Source organism: Notolepis coatsorum (genome assembly GCF_963971535.1).
Source record: "Notolepis coatsorum genome assembly, chromosome: 2".
Lineage (NCBI taxonomy): Eukaryota > Metazoa > Chordata > Actinopteri > Aulopiformes > Paralepididae > Notolepis > Notolepis coatsorum.
In genome coordinates, this window is record NC_140166.1 from 57,839,106 (window position 1) to 57,855,225 (window position 16,120).

At 46.2% G+C, this 16,120-nt stretch overlaps 1 protein-coding gene across 1 annotated transcript in view; it reads right to left on the reverse strand.

Moving 5' to 3' along the window:
- The window catches only part of ubap1lb (ubiquitin associated protein 1-like b), a gene marked incomplete at both ends in the record, with an annotated part of 41,717 nt that overhangs the window by 9,223 nt on the left and 16,374 nt on the right, over positions 1-16,120 (reverse strand). The window contains 2 exons of the mRNA XM_084308166.1: positions 9,910-10,074; positions 14,411-15,085. Of these exons, the coding sequence (XP_084164292.1) occupies positions 9,910-10,074; positions 14,411-15,085 (840 nt within the window). The remainder of the gene's footprint in view (positions 1-9,909; positions 10,075-14,410; positions 15,086-16,120) is intronic.

Here is a 16,120-nt window from a genome sequence, read left to right on the forward strand (position 1 = left end):
AGGTAATTTCATCTGTTTATAGATTTGAAAAGATCACATTATCGTAAATTATACAACGGCATGCAAATTTCTCGATTCTGATTGGCCATTTACACGTCTTTATTGGCAACAATCCACGGTCCTGGGCTCAGGACCCGCCCACAACCGAATCACATATCACTCCCCGGCTCACTCCGGGAGAAAACAAGATCGCGGACAACAAATGGTTATGTTGAAAGCACCATAACGACTAAATATGAAGCGATTCTGTCAAGGGGAATGTGTTAGTCCTTTAAACAATGTTGGATGATGTAATTGATGGGTCTTGAGTCAATCTAGAACAAAAGAAAAATCGCGGATTGATTGATTGATTAATTGATTGATTTAAATTTCTTCCTTCCTACTTTCTACTGACTGCAGCGTTCTCTCTCACACTGTCCGACGCTGGCGTACCCACAAACACACACACACACATACACACACACACACACACACACACACACACACATACACACACACACGCACGCACACACGCACACACTGTGACACACACACACACACACGCACACACACACACACACACACACACACACACACACTCCTGTCTGCAACAGCGGGGGAGTCAGACTGAGAGAGAAGCAGCGCTGTTTTAAGTGAGCATGGTCTATTGAATTGATTGATTGGTTGATTGCTAATTTTATTACTGTACCCCTGGTTTCCAACTGGTTAAGTTTAGGCTAAAAGAAATAAATAAAAAAATAGGGCGAAGAAAACGTTTTTTTCCTATAGGGCAAAGAAAACGTTTTAATTTGTTTTACCTACTTTATATAGAAGCATCTAAGAATGAAGTTCTATGGAAAGTAGGTCTGCATTCCCTTAACAATTGTGTGTATTGAGCCGTACTGTATTGTACCCATTCTGCATCTGGTAATACAATTTTCAATCAATCATTCCAATAATACACAGTTGGATGTGTTAGTTGGTTGGATGCACTTCAAGCTGCTTCCACATGAGGCAACTTCTCTCAATCATTCCAATAATACACAGTTGGATGTGTTAGTTTGGTTGGATGCACTTCAAGCTGCTTCCACATGGAGGCAACTTGTCTTTTTTGTAGTTGTGGGAACTACTTTTTCTGGCGGATGGTTTTTTCAATAAATCTTCGATTAATGTGTGTTTATTGTATAGAAATAAGGTTGGATGAATCTGGCAGTTGTATAAAAGCTTTACACCACTTGTAGTCGTGATTTGTGACCAATAAACCATGCCTAGGGGGGTCTAACGACCCTCGGCTGCGCCTCGGGCCTAACGACCACCCCTAGGCATGGTTTATTGGTCACAAACCACTCCTGCGCGTGATGTAATGCTTAAATAAGTTACATTTCTTTTTTTTGCAAGTTGACAAATTATTACTTGATTTTCAATACATGGTAAGAAACCATGTTAACCTGTTAAGCTGTAGCCCTATTTTCAGAAATTTCGCCTAAAGGTACATGCCTAAGTAAATGGAAGATTGCTCCACTTCTACAAGGTCAATTAGCATGTTCTTGGTATCTAGGAACATCTATGGACCTGGGGGTATGTATTTCCAGTGTCAGAAATAGTGTGTCTGTTACTAGGCTTGAGTAAATTGTAATGAAAAAAAGGAGAATATAAATTATGATTTATTTTTGCATCTGTGCCGGTGAATAACACCATGCAATTGTGCCGTAACCGAGGTCGCTCACTGAGCTCATTCACCACCTTCTTGAGATCATGTGTAAAAATCTAAGCAAATGAATAAAGGGAAGATGATTAAACAGAAGGATTTGTAGATACAGTAATAAATGATAATCGATTTTAATTATAAATTCATATTTGACATTGAACTTGACCTTGACCTTATTATGGCCAAATCATACATCTATGGATAGGGAAAAGGCTCCTCTTTCCAATGGCAAGGTTAAATCTGGATTTAGACATGTTCTTGCGGTTTTACGATAAATTCTTATTTTCGGTAAATCGTATAAAACATCGGTAAAAATGAAAATATACACTTTGACTGCTGTTTTGATAGGGGTACGGTCTTTACTATTGGCTAAAAAAAAGAAAAAGAAAAAACATTAAAACTTTTAACATCCAAGGGCCCACATGTGGGCCCTCGTGAGGACGATTCGCAATGCCACTTTGCCGACCTCTAGCGGCTCGGGTGTGCATTTCTTTTAATACAATATATAGATAGAATTAAAGCCCTATTTGTTGCCTGTCGATTGCCCTTTCAGGTGACAAGATCCGTTCAGCGGTTCTCGAGTTACATGCCGTTATGTGGTGTGCGCGCCAAAGTACACATTACCACCCCCAACTCCCGGGGCTCTCGCTCCAATCATTTGGCGATCTCGAGACATTTTGCACAGGGTTGTAGCCAATGAGTGTGGCTTTCCAATGATACCCCATGATATGATAATTGGGGATCTAATACGGACTGTATGGATCGATTTATGATAAAGAAAAGCAGGGGCTTGCTTGTTTTTCTCTTTGTGGTGAGGGGAGGGATACGATGGAGAGATAGGGAAGAATGTACGTAGGCAGAGAGAGAGAGAAAGAAAGAAAGAGAGAGAGAGAGAGAGAGAGAGAGAGAGAGAGAGAGAGAGAGAGAGAGAGAGAGAGAGAGAGAGAGAGAGAAAGAAGGAAAGAAAGAAAGAGAGAGAAAGAAAGAGAGAAGGAAAAGAAAGAGAGAAGGAAGAAAGAAGGAAAGAAAGAGAGAGAAAGAGAGAAAGGAGAGAAGGAAAGATAGAGAGAAAGAAAGAAAGAGAAAGAGAGAGAAAGAAAGAGAGAGAAAAAGAGAGAGAAGGAAAAAAAGAGAGAAAGAGAGAGAAAAAGAAAGAGAGACAGAGAGAGAGAAAGAAACAAAGAGATGTATAGAGAGAAACAGAGAAAGAGAGAGAGAGAGAGCCATAAATCCTTTTAAAAAAATGATTAGGAAAAGGTCTGTTGTGTTGGTCGGTGTCTTCATCAGCGCACTACAGTTTCAACAAGCTACATGGGAAGCAGCCAATGTGTGGCTATAGAATAATGAACACATTAATACATTATTCTATTTCTATGGTTTTTATACATTCCTCATCTCCTCTGCCTCCCTCGTTCAGTAATACTCTCTTACATAGTAAAGCACATTCCTCATCTCCTCTGCCTCCCTCGTTCAGTAATACTCTCTTACATAGTAAAGCACATTCCTCATCTCCTCTGCCTCCCTCGTTCATTAATACTCTCTTACATAGTAAAGCACATTCCTCATCTCCTCTGCCTCCCTCGTTCATTAATACTCTCTTACATAGTAAAACATAGTAAAGCACAAACCTTAACTCAATCAGCGCCAGGCCCGAGTAAAGTCGGGTTAACTCACCAACCATTCAGCGCCAGACCCAAGTATAGCCGGGTTTTCATTGTTATTTCTTTTATTAAATATTTCCATTCATTACAGGCACACGGACTCGGGGGGTAACATGGGGAATCATCCTGAGAATGTCAAAGTGCAATACCGGCCGCATCCACCCAGGTGGCAGTATCGAGCACCAACATTATATCTTGGCCTGTGTGTCGATCAAAAGTCTCCGGTCGGATTTTTCCTTGTTGGGCAAGGGGAGCGGTTGTCCTGATTGGATTGAGAAGCGTGAAATGCTCCCGGTGCATGGTGTGTGGCAGATTATGTTGGCGACGCGATCGACACCAATACTGGGACTCGCGATCAGATAATTGGAATATTCTTTTTGGGGTACCTCCTAGTGAAGGTAAGGCCTATATGGTATCAATCCTGCTGTAATCCGACCATGACGTCACCTCGATCACAACATATGTGTGTAACGTTACTCCACAACGTGTGCCGTTGGTGACGATCAAAGCATCAAAAAACTACCCCCCCCCCCCCAACACACACACACATGAGGGGATAATAACAAACGAGAGATATATTGCCAAGAAGCCAAGAATACACACTGAACTATAGGAAGAACAGCTTTTTCAAGCTTCGCACCTTGGGCATGAAATGGGCTACAGGACCATTATCCACTTAGACACCCCGGTCTCTCTCTGCAAATTTAAATCTGTATTACATAACTCCCTACAAGAAGAATGTCGCTGCTTTCTGTAGTCGGGTCCCAACTGCAAAATTACTGTATTACCCTGTATTTTACTTGTCATACACTTTTACTATCACGTAGACTATTCTGCTTTGTGTTTACATGTGATGTATTGTATATTCAAATACATGCACTTTTATTATGTTCTGGTGTGATGTACCGCACATTTTATTGCTGTGTGATATATTGCAAATGTTATTGCTGTGATCTTGGCCAGGTCTCCTTTGCAAAAGAGATCTTGTATCTCAATGGGACTTCCTGGTTAAATAAATGTCCCCCGTCCTCTGGGAGAGCTGGGAGCTGCTGAGAATCAGGGACGGACCGGAACACAACAAGAGGCCGTGGAAACTCTGACCGCCGGCTGGGGTCTATTTTTACTCAGCCGCCGTCTTCTTCTCATTTACTTCCTCGAAGGAAAACATCAGACATGAGTTTAAAACCACATGTTCCACTATGGGGGGGGGGGGGGGGGGGGCACTGCAAATAATAACACGCTGTATGTAAGAAGGGACGGTATCTTGTACTCGAGATATTTTCAAGATCAAGTCGAAGATATCTCACTGTTGTGGATCATTTGGTTAGTTGGGAGGAATTACACTTGTTTTATGACAGCAGCATATCATAAATTATGTCTGTAAATAATAGTGAAACAAACAAAATAAATCACAACATAAGATACTTGTGAGTGTAAGTGACTTCACTTCTTACGAGTTGTCGTCTAGATACAAGTTATACATCATGACATGCGTGAAACGTCTAGCAACCAATATCATTATCTGCCAGCGTGGTAAGGTTGCTTTGTTCACAGTACATAATATACAAAATATATATATACAGTATATGTCGGCATTAGCTTGATGAGTCTGAATAGAGTATACAATTATTTCCTTTTACAGTATATACATTTTTAGAGCAAGCCATCAGTGAGGAAAATCCTGCTGATAAAGGTACAAAGAAAAGCACTTGGCAGACTTGTGAGAATTACGCAAGGTCAATTAGAGTGGCTACGTGGGCTCATTAATCACAATATTTGGCCCTGTTGCAAATTATACAAACTCTGGGGGTTTTGGTCAGAGCAGTGAATTCTTTTTTTTTTAATCCACTTTTTCTCCTCTTTTTCTATTTTTCTCCCATCCCAATTTCATTGTGCCAATTCTCCCCTCCCCTGTCTTGAATGTTGCTCGCATATGCCCCCCACTGGCCGGTTGTAGGGAGGATAGAAGCCTTGCGTAAAAAATTTTCACCTGCCAGCGCGGACTCTCAGTGGCGAGGAGCTCCATGAGCCAGTTTTTTGCAAACGGCTATGACACTATTTTATGTTTTTTACATTAGTAATTAATTTTACACATAATTTTAAATGTTTTGGTAATAAATTAATTGAACAGATTACCTGTGAGCCACCACTAGGGGCAGAGTGGTTAAGTGTGAGTGAATGACTGCATGACTGAACGAGTTAGTGACATTGGCTTCTCGGGTAAAAATGATACTCGCGGGTGCCCAAGTGGCGAACCACGTAACGCGCTGTGTCGTGGCACAGCCGACCCGGGTTCGATTCCCGGACCCGGCGTCCTTTGCCGAATGTCTTCCCCTGCTCTGTCTCCCATTATTCCTCTCTCTCTCTCTCTCTCTCTCTCTCTCTCTCTCTCTCTCCGGACTGCCCGGTAGTAAAAAGCAATAAAAATCTACCAAAAAACATAATAAAAGGAAATAATTAAAAATGATACTCGTGACATTAATAGTCCACAATAAGCGTTTTTTATATCATTGTACTGGAATCTTTATGAATAGAGTTCATGATGTGACTACTGAACACATTAATCTGTAAAGGGTTAAATCACATACCAGAGGAAGTCGTATATTATAGTTATTGGCGCCAGTGTATCGCAGGGCTATATTCCATAGATAACACACAGGTGGCCAATAAACCACTAAATAGCATGTCCTCCATGTTATTGCTTTAAACATTCTTTTTTACATAATCCATTCAAACATAAAGATAAAGATAAAGCCTTATTTAGGTCTTCCAATAATTAGTTCCCTGTTGCTGAGCAATGTAAGGTTCCAGTATCCTGCAGCAGTCAAAGGCTTTCGATAAAAAATGCGTGTTTGGAACTAAATGTTCTATAATACTGTGTATAACATGATATGACACGAGGACACAGGGTCGGAGGAAACCACAGCACAAAGCAGAACCGTTAACCTCGACATGAACTGTGTCCACAAAGTCAACTCCTCTCAGTCACTCTGTCAAAAGACCGGCGCAACCATTTGTTACAACATCAAGAGGGTGTTAGTCTTGGAGCCCGCTCCGCTCCACGCTCAGGACGCTGGTCCTGGCCCGCTGGTCTCCCCACGGTACGGAGCCTGGTCGCGTGAATACTTTCCCTAAGGGGTTTGTACTTCCGCGTTCGGTTTGCACGATCTGATTGGCCACTGACGTTAACTTTCTGGTCATGTGGACATGTGCGCCAATCGTGTGACGGCAAGTTCTGCGCCTATTTCCGGGTCGAACAGCCTGCAAACGACCTAACGTCTAGTTTATCACCGGTTAAGCTTAGGCGACTCTTTCGAAGTTGGTTAAGGTTAGAGTTTGGAATCAGGGCTGGTGTTCTATCGCCCTGCTCGAAGACAAACTCTAACCTTAACCAACTTCGAAAGAGTGCCCAAGCTTAACCGGTGGCAGAACTTGCCGTCACACGATTGGCGCACATGTCCAGAAACATCAGTGGCCAATCAGATCGCGCAAAAGTACAAACCCCTTAGGGAAAGTATTCACGCAGCCTGGTCCTGGGCTGCTGGAGGAGGCTGGCTGTGCCAGAGCGGAGGGTGCGGGTGGAGGATTGGGGGTGAGGAGTTTCTTAAGGTAGGGGGGGGGGGGGCTACTTCCGTGAAACGTTCCAACATCATGGCAATGACATAATGAATTCCATTTAAAAGGTCCAGTCAGTGGTCCAAATGTAAACAAATGGGTCGCCCCACCGCCCACCGCCCCACCTACAGTAACAACAATAAGAAACGAGACGGTTCATTCTCTACCTCTTGATACGACGAGATGAGTTTTAAAAGTCGCTGTATCTGGTGGTCGAAAAGGTTTGTAGGCATTGGAGTAAATCAAATCTATATTCTGATTCACAATAGGTTAAGAAAAAGTTCCAAAAGGTATATTTTCCCCATCTACAGATCAGATTCTAGAATGCTTGTGAATATAATCCACATTGATACGGTCAAACAAATCACAGATTGGGGCTTTAATGTTGTATTTTCCCTTCAATAGATTTTGCTTTGCTCCAGCAGGCCTTTAATGAGCCCGAGTGGAAGCCAGGGGTCAGAGGTCAGAGAGCAGCCACGTAGCGTGACGGGCTTCAGAACACGCTGAGCTCCGACACTGGGCTTCATGTTTTGGGTTTCGTTCTCGTATTCCTTTGAATCTGAAGTGGCTCACGAGTGGAAAACGAGGTTAAGAGTTCAAACGGTCGCTTTTAATCCGGAGTTATTTTCAGCCACGTTGCATGCAGTGTTAATTTTGTCAACGAAAATGATGACTATATATGGTCGTCATTACGAAGCTTTTCCCCCCAACTAGGTTTAGACTAAAACAAAAAAGACAAAATGTATGCGATTGTATGTAAATGTATGTGATTGTGTGTGAATGTGTGCGATTGTGTGTGAATGTATGCAAGTGTGTGTGAATGTGTGCGATTGTGTGTGAATGTATGCGATTGTGTGTGAATGTATGCAATTGTGTGTGAATGTGTGCGATTGTGTGTGAATGTATGTGATTGTGTGTGAATGTATGCGATGTATGTGATTGTGTGTGAATGTGTGTGATAGTGTGTGAATGTATGTACAATACATACACAGCTGAGAGTTTGACCTTTCAAAAGGACAACACCAGGCTAACTTTGACGTGCAGATCACCTCTTCTTCTTCTGTGGTGTACAGTGTGCGTTGTAGCTGACCTCAGCTTACCTAAAGGCCGTTCACATTGGCAGGGAGGTTGAGAAGGAGTGGACAATACTCTGTGAGACTTGAAGCACAGGTAATTATATCCCCGAACGACGTGTGAACGCGATAACTCCAAAAGCTTTCACATTCATGACCCCTAGAGGAGGAACTCTGCCTCCGGCGCCACCATCAGGCCAAACTTGACATTTTCAGATGAGTGTATCTCCTGAACTGTTAGTCATACAGTCCCTGTATTGTCCCTGTACCAAAAAAACCACGCCTGCTTGCCTCAACGACTACCGCCCTGTAGCTCTCGCCTCCATAGCTATGAAGTGCTTTGAGAAGCTAGTAAAGGGCTACATCTGCTCCTCCCTGCGCACCAACCTGGACCCCCTGCAATTTGCATATCGCCCCAACAGGTCCACGGAGGACGCCATAGCCCATGTGCTGCACACAGCAGCATCACACCTGGACAAGAGGCAGGGGAACTATGTGAGAATGCTATTTATCGACTACAGCTCAGCATTCAATACCATACTCCCCTCCAAGCTCGTAGTCAAGCTCAGACCTGGAGTGAGAACAGCTAACGAGGTGTTAAACACAGAGAGACTGCAGCTAACGAGGTGTTAAACACAGAGAGTCTGGAGTGGAAACAGCTAACGAGGTGTTAAACACAGAGAGTCTGCAGCTAACGAGGTGTTAAACACAGAGAGTCTGCAGCTAACGAGGTGTTAAACACAGAGAGTCTGCAGCTAACGAGGTGTTAAACACAGAGAGTCTGCAGCTAACGAGGTGTTAAACACAGAGAGTCTGCAGCTAACGAGGTGTTAAACACAGAGAGACTGCAGCTAACGAGGTGTTAAACACAGAGAGACTGGAGCTAACGAGGTGTTAAACACAGAGAGACTGGAGTGAAAACAGCTAACGAGGTGTTAAACACAGAGAGTCTGTAGTGGAAACAGCTAACGAGGTGTTAAACACAGAGAGACTGGAGTGGAAACAGCTAACGAGGTATTAAACACAGAGAGTCTGCAGCTAACGAGGTGTTAAATACTATGTTAATCACTATGTGCAGTGCACCAGGATGGGCTAGCAGGTTTCGGGGCTCCTAGTGTAGCCGGTGTGATCTTACTCTGCATTGTGTTTTCGATTCGACCCCTGTTAAGGGATCGCCCTGAGTGGGAGTTGAACCCCGGTCTCCCGCGTCGCGGGCGGCATCACAGACCACTGTACCAAGAGTGTCTCCCTGCTGGACAACAACACCACCAGGTCCAGAGGACAGAGTGTCTCCCTGCTGGACAACAACACCACCAGGTCCAGAGGACAGAGTGTCTCCCTGCTGGACAACAACACCACCAGGTCTAGAGGACAGAGTGTCTCCCTGCTGGACAACAACACCACCAGGTCCAGAGGACAGAGTGTCTCCCTGCTGGACAACAACACCACCAGGTCCAGAGGACAGAGTGTCTCCCTGCTGGACAACAACACCACCAGGTCCAGAGGACAGAGTGTCTCCCTGCTGGACAACAACACCACCAGGTCTAGAGGACAGAGTGTCTCCCTGCTGGACAACAACACCACCAGGTCCAGAGGACAGAGTGTCTCCCTGCTGGACAACAACACCACCAGGTCCAGAGGACAGAGTGTCTCCCTGCTGGACAACAACACCACCAGGTCCAGAGGACAGAGTGTCTCCCTGCTGGACAACAACGCCTAACCCTAACCCGACAACGGCCTTGAACGGGGCTCAAACCCGGTGATCTTCCGAACACGAGTCCGGAGCTCTACTCACGTGGCCACGCTGCCGGACAACATCACACAGTTTGCCATCAGAGTTGCCCATCAGTGCATAACGGCTGTAGCCTCTGACCTTCTCTGGTGTCTGCTGGCCGGTCTTCTGCAGGGCCAGGATGGCGGTGCGGAGGGGGTAGCCCTGCTCTGTGATGGCCCCCAGAAGCTCCCTCTCCTCTGGGCTCAGCGCTGACAGGAGCTCCACGGACGGGTCCAGAGGCAGGGAGACGCTCTGGCTGTGGGTCTAGAGAGGGAGACAACAGAACAGATATCAGAACCATCAGCATTTTGGATGCCTTTTATTTTTTATTTTTTGTGTTTTACTGTTACATTTTGGATGCCTAATCTAATCTAATCTGTAACGTGGTACTACTGCCCAGCTGCGATTGAGTGTGAATGTATGCGATTGTGTGTGAATGTATGTGATTGTGTGTGAATGTATGCGATTGTGTGATTGATTGAAAACTTTATTAACAGATTGCAGAATGGGTACAATACAGTACGGCTCAATACAAACAACTGCTAAGAGGATGCAGACCAGAAAAATACTTTCGTCTTGTTTACATCAGGGTCCTCCATTCTCAATTCATCAAGACATTTATGACATACAAGACATACAAATATACAGTACTGTGTAAGAAAAAGAGATCATAAAAAACATATATACACCCGAAAGGGAAGAAACTGTACATTGGAGGGGGGTGGGTGGGTTGTGGTCGTGGAATTCACTGACCTTTGGGAAGTATTTCGACATGTACATGGGTACCTTAGTGGTGTAGTGTATCTTGTAGACCAGGCCCATTTGCAAGTTGCTGTACTCTGTCGTCTACTCTAAGCCATCATAGGTTGTCAAAGTGGGCAGGGGTGAGGTGGGTTCTAGGAGTAAGGTCAAGCAGTAGTCTGACCAGTTTGTTTTGAGATGTTTGTAATTTTGTTTTTAGTGCCTTTGAGGTGCTTTGGTACCATGAGGTGCAAGCATAGTCGTAGTACCCTTGAATAAGTGCTCCTGCCAGAGTCTTCAGGGTGTTCTTGTTCACCAGAGAGGAGATCCGGTACAAGAATCGAGTTCGTTGGTTGACTTTTTTGATTACATTGGATGCCCATTTTGTCACAGGAAAGATTTGCCTCTATATGTCCTTGTGACAATATTGTCACCCACGGTAACAGAGAAGCCGTTGGCCTTGCTGCATGCGATTGTGTGTGAATGACTGTAGTATGTGATTGTGTATGATTGTGTGTGAATGTACAGTATGTGTTTGTGTGTAGAAAGAAGAAACAAAACCACTGACTCACTTTGCTATTGTAGGATTTAACAGTCAAACTCTTACAAACAAACTAACCAGGCTTTTTATTTTACATTCTTAACATAATGGATCGATAGCAGTGAGTGAAGATGGGGTGAAAGAAAGGGAGGAGAGATGGATTAAAAGGAGGTGAGTGAAGAGAGAGAAAGAGGGAAAGAGCGTCAACAAAACAGGTTTATCTGCAGTATGTCTGCAGGGACTAAAACATATGGCCAGTTAGGGTACCTTAACCCTTTCACTGCCACACGACAGAAGGTTAACCCTTTACTATGACACAACCGACGGCGATGCTCCATCATTAGCATCATTAGCTCCGCTGTATTGTCTGTATTGTCACAGTGAAAGGGTTAACCGGCTGTCGTGTGGCAGTGAAAGGGTTAATGTGTATACTGCACCTTGTGTATACCGTTTACTCTTACTCGTACTCCTCACGGTATACATTCAGATTAATATTCTTTATTGCCATATTTATTGTAACGTATAATATAAGCGATAGGGATAGAGGGCATACAGACAGACCCCCATCTGCACCTTTGTTTACACTGTTTATTTGATCTAATATGTATCGCCTATATTATTTATGTCTTTCTTCCATTACCCTGGCCATACCTCCCATCCTCCATGCTGCTCTATGACGATCGAATTTCCCCAAGGGGATCAATAAAGTAATATCTCACACCTTATGTTTGCATGGATGAATGAATGAATGATTGATTGATTGAAAACTTTATTTAACAGATTGCAGAATGGGTACAACACAGTACGGCTCAATACACACAATTGTTAAGGGGATGCAGACCAGAGACAGACGTTGGTCTTGTTTACATCGGGGTGCCCCGTGGAGCCCGGCAGTGTGAACTGGACGTTAGGAGCAGCAGGCCGTTCATGGTTCATTACAACACTGACACGTTCAGCTGATTAACCTCGAAACCCACCGCTGCTCAGGAATGTCATTTCGGGGGAACTTCCATCGAACCCAGACTCGGCACCTGGGGTAACCGGGCAGCGTTCCAGGGCCTGGCTTTACGCCGACTATTCTTAGAATGCACATCCTTTGAGGAAACATTCAAAGTTTAGATTGTAAGGATCTATTTTCACTTCCATCTGAAAGAAACATAAACAACTGGACATGGAAGACCCACTGGTGGGATTTGGAACGATGGAATTTACCAGCTGAACAGTAACTAACAGGTTTATGTGAACTTGAATATCCCTGCGATCGGGGGGGGGGGGGGACCTCGATCACTTTTCTCACTTGAAATAACTGTTGAAATGGCGGCTGGGTGGCGCAGCGGACATTGCGCTCGTCACCAACGCATGAGACACTGGTGTCGAATCCGGCTGTCGGCGTTGCCTCCGGCTTGGGCCGGCCGTCATACTGGCTCAATTGGCAGAGTCAGCGGGTGGGAAGTCGATGGGTGGTAATCTGGACGTTGTGGACAGCGACTCCTACAGGTCGGTTGGGGGACGCCTGCACAGCAGAGACAGGAAAATGGCGGGGGCAGTGTGAGCCTCCCACACGTTACACCTCGCCAATGAGAGTCCGCGCTGGCAGGTGAAAAGATGCGACTGGCTGCCTCCTCGTGTACCGGAGGGGACACGTGATGCAAGGCTTCTATCCTCCCTACAACCGGCCAGTGGGGGGCACATGCGAGCAATGTTCAAGACAGGGGAGGGGAGAATTGGCACGGCTAAATTGGGATGGGAGAAAAAATAGAAAAAGAGGAGAAAAAGTGGAGCAAAAAAAGGAAATGAACTGTTGAAGTTGACATGTTAAGCGAGTCTCGTATCTCGAGAAACCTTTAGTTAGAAACACATTCTACACTGTAATTTAGAAAATAAATATATATAGCAAGGACATCAAACTGAATGATTTGAAGAGTTGTACAAATATCTTTCAGTTCGAGAAAATGTATAAAGAAAGAACATTTAGACTTTATGAAGTTGAGGGGTAATAGCTTTCCCTATGACCATTTTCTTTTTATTATATTATTATTTAAAAAAATGCTCATGTTATTGTAAGTATTGCTTGTTAAATATGCGTAATTGACAGACCATCTATTTCCATTTTTTATTTATGTTTTGAGTAAGGGGGAAGGCTAAATAAGATTTATTTTCTTCTCCCTGCTCCTTTTCGCTCACGGAATGTGCAAATTGAAACATGCTTTGATTATGAAATGATGCCGTTGTGCTTTTGTGGAGCTGTGCGTTGCCACGAACGAAATGAAATGAAAGGAAAACCAGGTTGTTTTTAGAGAGAGCTCCGATACAGAACGGTTCAGTTAATCCTACGAGCGCCGTCTTGGGTGCTGAGGACACCAGCGATGCTAAGCACAGTGATTAAAATACCACTCTGGGTTGTTCCAGGCCTGTGTGTGGGGCCGGTTATAGTAAGTCCCCACTGCCCACCGAGGTTCAAGTGCCCTGGGCTGTAAACCAAACAGCGTGCGCCCCTGGGAGCCCAGCAGCTGTCCTCTCCACTGCACTTCCCCAGAGAAAGGGCTTTTTTGGGGGGGGGGGGGGGGGGGGGGGGGGCAGAGTGTTCCTGCTCAAACCGAGAACACGCGGCCCAGTGGGCGGGAAATGGGAGGAGGAGGAGGAGGAGGAGGAGGAGGAGGAGGAGGAGGAGGAGGAGGAGGAGGAAAGAAGATTAAAATGAACGTCCGCCAGACACGAATGGGAGCCGTGTGCCGAAACAACGAAAACAAAACAAATCTGGAAGAAAAAAAGCCCAGAAAATTTATGAAAACAACTTAAGTTTAAACTGAAAACATTCCAAGCGGACGCGTAAAAAAAACATACTCAAGAGACGGGTTTTAAGACGTCGCATGGTCTCCTTCCTTTATGGCGCCTCGAATAAATAATCACATCAAATTATGAAAACAACTTAGTTTTTAAACTGAAAACATTCCTAGCAGACGCATGAAAACATAACCCAAGCCGAGGTTTTTAAGAGTTTGCACGGTCTCTCTCTCCTTTTATGGGCCTCCATAAATAATAATCAAAATCAGAGATGTTCTACAACTTCTCTCATCACTACTTCACCTTTAATCCACCTGAACTCTGACCCCAGACCTGGAGGTGTGCATCTCTTACCAGAGGTGACCTCTGACCCCAGACCTGGAGGTCTGCATCTCTTACCAGAGGTGACCTCTGACCCCAGACCTGGAGGTGTGCATCTCTTACCAGAGGTGACCTCTGACCCCAGACCTGGAGGTTTGCATCTCTTACCAGAGGTGACCTCTGACCCCAGACCTGGAGGTGTGCATCTCTTACCAGAGGTGACGGCTTGTGCTTCTTGGTCTTGGGAACTCTGTTGATGGTATTTGCCCTGACGTTGGGGGGTCTGTTGACGGCATTTGCCCTGGTGTTGGTGGGGGGTCTTTGGGGGGTCTTGGGTTGGCGGGGAGGCCCGGCAGGACCGATGTTGTTCTGCTTCTCCGAGCCGGGGGTCGCGCCGCCGGGGGGGGTCGGCAGCACCGAGAGCGAAGACTGCCGCAGGTTCTTCCGGCGTTGGTGCGGCAGGCTGCTCAGACACGCCGGCGGGTTCAAGAGGTCAGGGGTGAAGGGTCGCGGGGGGGGGTTCCTCGCACGGCCCTGTCTCACCAGAGGAGATTTCTCGCGCGTCCTCTTGGCCTTCTCCTCGGTCCCCCCCCCGTCTGAAGCCCCGCCTCCTTCCCCCTCGTCCTCCTCCGAGTCGTCGGAGGCGGAGAACCGGAGCTTGAGGTCCTTGGGGTCCAGGCTGTGGGAGCGCTGCCGGGGGTTGGGCTCCCAGAAGTCCGAGCGGTGCCGGCTGGCCAGGCGGCTCTGCTGCGGGCTGCTGAACATCTGCCAGTAGGGGGGGCAGGAGGGCGGGCGCTCGGACAGGTGGCAGAGGGCGCGGGCGCGGGGGTGGCTGGGGTAGCCCCCCTGCAGGCTGGTCAGCACCCACCTCTCCAGGCTGAACTCGTACTGTTGTCGCGGGACGAGAGAGAGAGAGAGAGAGGACGAGAGAGAGGACGAGAGAGAGGACGAGAGAGAGAGAGATAGAGAGAGAGAGAGAGGACGAGAGAGAGGACGAGAGAGAAGACGAGAGAGAGGACGAGAGAGAAGACGAGACAGAGGACGAGAGAGAGAGAGAGAGAGAGGACGAGAGAGAGGACGAGAGAGAGGACGAGAGAGAGGACGAGAGAGAGGACGAGACAGAGGACGAGAGAGAGGACGAGAGAGAGGACGAGAGAGAGGACGAGACAGAGGACGAGAGAGAGGACGAGAGAGAGGACGAGAGAGAGGACGAGACAGAGGACGAGAGAGAGGACGAGAGAGAGGACGAGACAGAGGACGAGAGAGAAGACGAGAGAGAGGACGAAAGAGAGGACGAGACAGAGGACGAGAGAGAGGACGAGAGAGAGGACGAGAGAGAGGACGAGAGAGAGGACGAGAGAGAGGACGAGAGAGAGGACGAGACAGAGGACGAGAGAGAGGACGAGAGAGAGGACGAGAGAGAGGACGAGAGAGAGGACGAAAGAGAGGACGAGACAGAGGACGAGAGAGAGGATGAGAGAGAGGACGAGAGAGAGGACGAGAGAGAGGACGAGAGAGAGGACGAGAGAGAGGACGAGAGAGGACGAGAGAGGACGAGAGAGAGGACGAGAGAGAGGACGAGAGAGAGGACGAGAGAGAGGACGAGAGAGAGAGGCCACGTTAGCAGTGGTGGAGGAAGTACACGGGTCCTTTACTTAAGTAAAAGTAGAAATACCCAGATGAGTACTCTGGTCAAAGTAAAAAAGTCCTCCATTCAAATTATACTTATAGGAACACGCCAACTTTTTGGGAAATTAGCTTATTTGCCATCTACCCTGGAGTTAGACGAGCAGACGCCCTTTTCTTCTCTGTGCATTAGGTTTAGGAACAGGCGCACCGTTAGCCTAGCTTAGCGTCATTCACTGGAAGTAGGTGTGCCAGTGTAGCCTAGTTCCCAACAGTCACGAAATACACTCCAAATAC